The 8,959-nt window shown below is 39.4% G+C and overlaps 1 protein-coding gene across 3 annotated transcripts in view; it reads left to right on the plus strand.

Moving 5' to 3' along the window:
- The window catches only part of creb5b (cAMP responsive element binding protein 5b), a 359,057-nt gene extending 350,411 nt beyond the window's left edge, over positions 1–8,646 (plus strand). For 2 of the 3 annotated variants that reach the window (XM_080205922.1, XM_080205939.1), the window contains one exon: positions 3,537–8,646. In XM_080205922.1, the coding sequence (XP_080062048.1) occupies positions 3,537–3,700 (164 nt within the window). In that variant the 3' untranslated portion in view covers positions 3,701–8,646. Of the gene's footprint in view, positions 1–360; positions 495–3,536 lie in introns of all 3 variants that reach the window. The other variant, XM_080205930.1, reaches the window with a different exon arrangement.
- Positions 8,647–8,959: the final 313 nt, after the last annotated feature.

Below are 8,959 nucleotides of genomic sequence, written 5' to 3' on the forward strand. Positions count from 1 at the left end.
ACAGCCAGAAAATCCCTCCCATAGACTTTACTGGACAGACTCTTTTCTAGCAGGCTACATAACTCATATCTCCCACCAAGATCAGAATCAAATGATAAACTAGCAATAACAGCCTCTGCCTCTCAAAGGGCAGAAAGCCTGCCCTACAGATCGACAGAACCCTTGATATGCCCTTGACTCAATAAAACTCCAGGGACTGTTATCAAATTATTCCCACCTCCAAACAATATGAAATTCTCATTATGTGCACAGTAATTATCAACAGTTTTTCATATACCAATGTATTCTGTTGTATGTACCTTGTGGCAAAGCTGTACCGTTACGACACAAAATATAAGCACATGTTCTCTTTTCTTAAAGAAAACAAAAAAATCCATGCACAAGGAGGAAACACACAATATGGTGCACATAAAGATGGGGTTCCCGGGGAACATGCTCTTTGTTGAATTTGGGATCCCAGTAAATGTTCTGTTCTGTGAATTTGAGAGGTGAAGGTAGGAATTTCACCCTTTGTATCTATTATCAAGCCTATTTTTGTTTGATATTAAAACATATTGGGGCAAAATGCAGCAGCCCCCCAAAAATGCATGACAGAGTTAGGCACTTGTCCAGGATTCCGATGCCTTAGAGCAAATGAGGCAAATCTGAATCACCAGGTACAATAAACCTGCACTACCTGCTTCCGCTGTAGGCAGCATGCAAACTTCATGCTGCCTGCTCATTTAAATGATTATAGGATCATGCCCAGTAAAGCATGTCACACTCATAACTTTGAACATGAACTGTACTCACTATGAAGCTTTTGATGAACTGTTAAGATGGCTGCCAAGGGATTTTTGCTTATTCATAAGAACATAAGAAATAGGAGCAGGAGTAGGCCAACTAGCCCTTCGAGCCTGCCCCGCCATTCAATAAGATCATGGCTGATCTGTCGTGGCTCAGTTCCACATTCCCGCCCTCTCCCCATAACCCTTAATCCCCTCTCTCATCAAAAACCCATCAACCCGCGTCTTAAAAATATTTAGCGAGGCAGCCTCCACCACTTCAACGGGCAGAGAATTCCAGAGATTCACCACCCTTTGAGTGAAGAAGTTCCTCCTCAACTCTGTTCTAAACCGCCCCCCCTTTATCTTGAGGCTATGCCCCCTAGTCCTACTATCCTTTCTGAGCGGGAAGAGTCTCTCCACCTCTATCCTATCCATCCCATTCATCATCTTATACGTCTCAATGAGATCCCCCCTCATTCTTCTAAACTCTAACGAGTACAAGCCTAATCTATTCAGCCTCTCCTCATAGCTCAACTCCCTCAACTCCGGCATCAGCCTAGTAAACCTCCTCTGCACTCCCTCCAAGGCCAAAATATCCTTGCGTAAATACGGCGCCCAAAACTGCATTCAACACTGTCAAGCTTCCAACAAGTTCTAATTGAATCACACTGGATGGGAGGTTTTGCTCCTGGGCTAAACAGCTCCAGACAGTACCCCTCTGTAGAATTTGCACCCGTTAGTGTTTGAAGCTTACTCAAAAAACAGAGGGTGGAATTCTCTGCCCCACCGTCTGGGTGCTTCAGCGGAAGCTCAGACTGCTCTCATACAAGCTCAGCTCGAAACCTCACAGGCGCAGATTGCTTCCATAGCTGCGAACACCAGTGTTCAAAGGGTCTTGCAGGACATCACAATAGTCCCACATGCAGTCCACCAACATGTTTCTAGAATTGCTGAGAGGCTGCTCCAGGAAATGGTAGTTGCACTGTGCAGCATTAACACACTGTCCTCTCTCAGGATGACAACATTCATCCTCCCACCATTCCCACTATACCCAGTGCCCTTGCTGTTACCTGTCCACCTGCAGGCTCCTTCACTGAAAGTCAGCAGCCTTCTCCCAGCCAAGCAGCAGCTATTGAGACAGTAATATGTAGGAATTCCTCCTTTCAACAACTTGTCCTCTTCAATATCACCACAGCTTATTCTCCCTGAGATACTGCAAGTCAAGGAGGATACAAACTACTGCATCATTGACTGGAATGTCAGAGCAGAATTCTGAAGTCAGGCCGAAGTCATTTAGAACTTGCCACTTCACCAACTTTAAATAGCATTTCAATCATCAAAATCTTCTACTCAATCAACAATAGCAATGGAACTCAATCAGCAGCTAACCTGCAAGCAGAAGATACCTACAAATAGAATCAATGTGGATTCATCCTACTGCAGTGGTTAAGAGTGAGCACTGGCTGGAGTGGAGCTCCAAAATGGCAGCATTGGTATCAGAGCAACTGGCTCCATCCATCTGTGCTAAGAGTTGACCTATGATGGCATCCAGCACTGCTTGTACCACAAGTGTGCGTGCACATGACTGACTTTGGGGCGAATTTTGTGTCCTCCCAGTGGTATGTTTGATAGTGGGGCGGGGCATTTAATCAGGTGGGAGGTGGGTGAGTGAAGGCCTGCATCTTCCTGCCTCCACTTCATTTAATCTGTCCTGTCCTGCCACCAATTGAGATCCTTAAATTGACAATTAAGACCCACTTAAGGACTTTGTCCTTCTGCCACTGGGATTAACCCAGGGATGGGTGGGGAGCTTGCCACGTGGAGAGCTTGACAAGCAAGCCCTGGTATGTTTCTTGCAGACATCTGAGGTGGGGATTGGGGTGGGGTCCTTCATTCAAAGGCGTTCAGTAACTGACTGAAGGACCTGGCATGGGGGGTGCTAGGGGATGTCATCCACTCCCCTTCCTACCAATTGCCTTCCATCCTGTCAATTGCAAACCCCACCCCACAAATCCCCTCTCAACTATCGCTCACATACGCCTGGGGTCCCTTCTGTATCCAAGGCCTTGGTTAGATGTAGGACTGGCAGCAGGCACTACCTTCCTGAACTATTAATCTATAATTTACTGTCAGCACTTGGCAATTGAGACCTCCAGGCTGGGATCCTTGATCACAGGGAAGGCCTATTAAGTGCCTGAATCATACAAGATGCTGTGGATCTTCTCAGTAAAAGATAACATGGAGGTCGTGTCAGCCCTCCAAATGGTAGCCAAGACGTCCATTGCCTCCACAAGATTCCACCCTTTGTTTTTAAATGCAAACACCCTGTAGTGCTAAAGATATGACAGGTATACAAATAAATGTTGCAGCCACAATGCACCGCAGGTCAATGACAAAGTAAAATAGGTTACTCATTTGGATGAGGATTCACACAAGAAATGTTAATCTATTTCTCTTTCAGCTGCCGATCAGCATGCTGTGTAGTATTTTAATTTTTGAGTATTTGACATTATTTTTCCTTCTATTTACCTACTTAAATTAATGGCTATTTTAAATTTAATAGGAAATCAATTAGTTTCAGCAGAACAAAATATTTTGCACAGCTCTAAAAGAATAGTTAGGTGGAATATATTTAAATATTCTACTTTGTGTCATACACTGCAAACTGACCAGTTGGGAATATGTTATTGGAAAAAATTGCTTCAATAAAAAACATTTCAAACCACAACTTGAACAATATTAATTTTGAATGTTATTTTTTTCCCCCAGGTCCTGAGAACAGTCAGCCAGGAAGTCCCATCCCTGCTTGTTCTCAACAACAAGTCATCCAGCACAATTCAATTAGCACTTCGACTGCCGTCAATGAGGTTGTAGGAAGCTCCAGCCTCACCCAGCTGGCCAATCAGAGAACAGACCTGAATCCTATCCTGTAAATACTGTCTTCCATCGGGAGTGGGCTGGCAGAGGGGGAAAACAAGACCTTCCACTCCTCAGGACTTTTGGAATGTCAACATAACTCTGGAATTAGATACAATTTCAGAAAAAAAAGACAATTGCTTTTCATTTTAATAGTTATCAGAAAGCTAAGTTTTTTTTTACTTTAGTTACGAAAAAAGGGAAATATGCAATTAATGTGCTAATAGCTTGGGAATGCTTTAATGCTTTTCTCATAACTTGCTGGTACCAATTTGAAGGTTCTGCTCCGAATTTTTGAACCTTCTGAATTTTATTACAACATATTTGTATATAGTCTCCATCTATTATCACCAGCAAGATCTAGGTATCTAATATGTCCTGCAAATTAACAGCTAAACTGAGGCACCAAACAGTATGGTCATCAGTGAAGGGAAGCCTCCAACCTATACTATAGACATATCACATAATGCAGCACCTATTTCTTAAAATTGTTTATTTGCACTGAAAATCAAACTTTATGAATTGAGATTAAAGAAGTTAACACAATCAATACAATATATTGAAATTTACGTTACTTCAATTTGAGAAACAGGCTGTCATTTGAACTCTGTTCTCAGTATGAGCCATTATGATGAATATACTATAGGTTGTAATTTTCATGGTGTGTATCACATCTGAAGAATCTGTCTTTCAAACTTCCTTCATTTTATATGAGCTTTTGATTATCATCTTTTAAGATTAATGATAAGAATGATCTACCAACAGCTCCACATTTTATTTAGATACATCCTATTGACACAAGGTTGTGACATCAGCCATATAAATCAAACTTTCAGGCTACCAACAGTAGTGTTCACACAAACACTAGTTTGTCTGGACAAAAATCTTATTGCCTAAATGTGAGCCTGGTGTGTACTGTGGTAAGGGATAGAGGAAAGGTAGTCTCAATAATTTTATATATGTTTTTCTTCCAAACTGAAAAACTATATACAAAGCCAACTAGTTATAATTCCTCTTAAGAACCAGATATCCCTATTTATTTGAAGCAGCAAGAAACGATTGAAAACAGCTGTAATGTCTTAAATAATACGATAGCTGTTTAGAACAAAAGGCTGATCATTAAGATTTTTAAAGTAATTCGTGTTTTGGCATTTTAATAACAGTTGGAAAATAGTGAGAACAGACACTAATGCAAGAGTTTGGTTTAATGAGGGAACTCTAAAGTGCACCTTTAATTCTGGGCAATCTCTGCAGCTTCTTGAAATGAAGGAGCTCACCACAGATTCCAAACCATAGCTTGAAATTCCAGCCTGTTGGTGTTTAATTTACCTTGGTTGCCTCAGTAATAATAGGCTATGCCACTTGTGGGCTGGAATCACCTTCCATTGCCTAACCTGGAACAACATAAGTGAGGTAGTAAAGCCTATTTTGGATATTGTTGGGATGTGGATCACAAAGCTGAAGGAACGGTGGTTGATTCTACAGTCTGACATTTCTGCCATGCAGCAACAATGGCAGGTAGAGCTGTTCAGAAAATTTTGGGTCTGCAGTCCTAGGTTGTGGTCGTGTAATTTCCTTACTTGCACTTCTTGTGAGTGCCACTTCCATAAGGTTCAATTTTAACCCGGAGTAGGTGGGCAACTTGAAGGGAGGTGTAATGACTGGCTAAGTTTCACACCAAGAGCATCTTAGCTCCCATGTCTCATTTAAATGCTGGTTCTGCACTTGTTGCAGAGCTCAGCAAGTTTCTTATCCACTATCAAAACGTGCAGAGTCAGAGTCAAAGTCAACTTGCAAAGCCAAAGTCAACGACCAGAGGGGACAGAGCATGAAATGAAACTGCTCTATTTTAACTTCCATCCTGTTCCATTCCCACAAAATATAGAAAGTTAAAACTTCACCCACAAAATCAATCCTGTTTTCCATCCAGAACATATTGATGTGAGTACTGTGCCTCTTGGAGTATGCACGAGTTCTTTAGCCTTTTTTGTTGGCCTCCTTATTTCACCAAAATCTTTTCCTTTGGCTGTTTAAAATTGTTACCATGCCAATTAGTCAAAAAAAGTCTGGAAAGTTAAAATCTAGCTACGAATTTGCATCTATGACTCTGCAGCTAATTTACAGTAAATATTCAAGTATAAGAAATATATTACCAAGAGACTAGAGTAAAATGTCCACTTCTTGGCATTTAAATTGACATTGCAAACCAGGAGACTCACATCAGTCCTTAATGCAAATTTCCACCCATTCCCTATAGGAAAGAAAAAGCTCCACACGTGCACTGAACTGGTAATTTAACACCATCTGTCACATGGAGTGAATCAGGCTGAACCTAAATGCAAACCCCTTGGGATTGGATCGGTCTATGAGATCCTGATCCAAACATAATGTAACCTCTTGGGGGAGGGGTGAGGTTTAAGTATTAACCCAGTTTTAATTTAATAAATTAGTCAGGAATTTTGAAGCTCTTACAGCACTGGAAAGTAACTACCCAAAGTACTATGTTATAATCTTGGTCTGATATTAATTCTTTAGCGAAAACAATTGCTGTTAAAGAATTTTGCAAATGATCGCCCTGGTAATTGATTCAATCAGATTAGAGTCATCCTTAACTACTTAAAATTAGATTTCTTCTCTTTGTGGAAGGAGTATTTTGAAAAGATCATAATCATTATTACACTGAAGTGAAAGATATGGGGGATATATAAAGATAATGTCATATCTTTGAACAATTCACTAGCCAATGTAGGAAAAAAAACATATTTTCATCAACAAATTAGTGACTATGTTTTCAGAATGTTTAAAGAGAAAGTGTGTGAAGAAAACACACTTATTAGCAAGCAGAGAAACAAAGACAGGGCAAGTTGTGTGAGGCTCACTCAGTGCACAGTTGGCAGTTGGTAAGATTGCTGGAGCCAACCAAGGACAACAACATAACCTTCTCAATGAACTTTTGCCATCTATAAGTTGTGGATATTTCACATTGAAGCAAAATCCACAGTTCTTAATTCCAGATTGTTTAAGATGTCTTTTAAAAGGGAGAATAAAATGTTAACAGAAATGCTTACAATGGAATCACAGATCCACTTATAACTCTAGAGGTTGTGTTTGGTCTTTAGCTTATGTATGCGTCTGAAACATTTAGTGAAAGGTTGCTCTGCATCCTGAGCTGATTGTTATTCCGGTAGAATGTATGCAATGAGAAAAGGTAATTTGTTCTGTCAAGTCCTTTCATTCCGCAGACCATGAACAATCCACTTTGACAGGGATTCTGTGCAGCTCCATTAAATCTCCTAAGGAGGTTTCTCCCCACTGTAACCCAAATTGCAAATCAATTTAAACTAAATAATGGCCACAAAATTGGTCAGAGTCTGTTTTCAACAATGTATACCCAAGCTGTGAAACCTGAAGCTCAATGGAATTTGGTCTTTGGCCCACATCAGTGTTCCATTGGCATAAGCTGCCAACACCGATCACGATTCCATAGGCAATTTGCCCAGTGGAAAACATGGATGTTTTGTAGGTGCAGCACCCCAAGATTCCAATGCCTGTCCCATTCATTGACAATTAATTTCTTAATGAGGTTCTTAGATTTCTAATTTATTCTTTTAAATGATCTAAAGCTTGTTCTTAGGTATTCTCCTGAATGCCTAAAACAATGGTCCCACAAATTTTCCAATGCATACCAATTTCTACACCAATGTAACCAAGCCCACAGTGAATGAAGGATTGGTGTATTAGCATGATGCCAATTATAGTTATTTTTGGTGAATGTATCAATGAAGATTAGCACAGCTTTTATAACTAGATATCAATCAGGAATTATAACTTGTCGTCTAAAGTTATTTGAACAATTTTTTCCATGTTTGGAGGCAAACTCAGCCCAAGCTGCTTTAGTAAATTATGCCCAACTCCATTCTGTGCAGCACACAAGGTCATTGAGGGTATTTGCAGCTGATGTGAGTCATGTCCCTCTTGAGAAGTCACAGCACCAAGGAAATGTACTCAAGGCCATTTAGTAAGCTTTCACTAAAAAACAGCTATTCTTGTGAAAGCAATGTCAAACGTAACTATATGAAAGAAAAGGAGTTAAGAAGCTTGCATTGTGAATAGTTACCACCTACTGTTCCCATTCCCTTTAATATAATTAGCAAAATAATTCCATGGATTGATTATCAGTCTGTAAACGTTGCAAAAACATAACCCATTAGCAGTTCAGAAGAAATCTTCAACATTAGAATAAATGTGTTAAATTTAAGAGTGATTCTAAATGTAAATTTTGCCATTGAATTTATTTTGCTATTGGTAACATCTTGTCCTTGTTAAGTATCAAAGCTGCATTAATTGGATTTGACCCCAAGTATGGTTGATTCTTTGCATCACATTACTTTCAAAAATTGAACCATTATTCATGTGGTATATTGGACTATAACAAAATTTGCTTGCTTCCTTTTACAAATACTGCCTGAAGGATTTGTGTCGATGGTTTCAAAAAACCTGTCAGCTTAAAAAGAATGCAAATGGAAACCATTTCTATATGTCTTGAGCAGTGCTTCACTGAGTTGAACTTTTCCCCTGACTTTTTCCATTGTACTATTTCTTTTAATAATTAAGTATGTTTAACAATGTTCCTGTTAGCTTCTTCAATCTAGATTAGCTGTGGTCCATCATTCTAAGTATTACATGTGACAATTGTTCTTCTGAATCTGTAACAGATTTAAATCTAATGAAAGAGAAGGCATGCATTAGTGATGTTTAATATTATTTGACTAAGCAGTTTGGTAATAAGCTAAGAGAAAGAGTATACTGTGCTCATCTTTGACATGCATTGTATTTGTGCACTTTGTTAGTTTTCTGTATAATAGTGAATGATGGACCTGTAGCCTTGCCATACAAGGATTTACAACTGATTCACTGGGCTTCAGTGGGGCCTTCAACCTACCCAATTTTGGTTGCACTAAAATACCCAAACTAAGTTGCACAGTATTCAGCAAAACAAGACTATTTCATGTACGTCCATATTACAAAAACAGTGTTTCCCATGCTTCCCATATAATTCATGTTGTATTAATCTTTTATGCTGCAATATTGAAACTACAAAAATTAACCCTGAACACATTCCTTCATCTTCAAACTTAGTTTGCAGGGTCACAATTACATAATAATTGTTTCCCTGCAATAATGGGTATAATTCTAAAAAGAAAAGATGGAACAGGAATTGGAGGGAATTTGTGCACTTTTATTGCTGACAAATGCTTTGTTTGAAGGCTTCATTT

The sequence above is a fragment of the Carcharhinus amblyrhynchos genome, chromosome 2 (genome assembly GCF_965287045.1).
Source record: "Carcharhinus amblyrhynchos chromosome 2, sCarAmb.v2.hapA, whole genome shotgun sequence".
In the NCBI taxonomy this organism is placed as follows: Eukaryota; Metazoa; Chordata; class Chondrichthyes; order Carcharhiniformes; family Carcharhinidae; genus Carcharhinus; species Carcharhinus amblyrhynchos.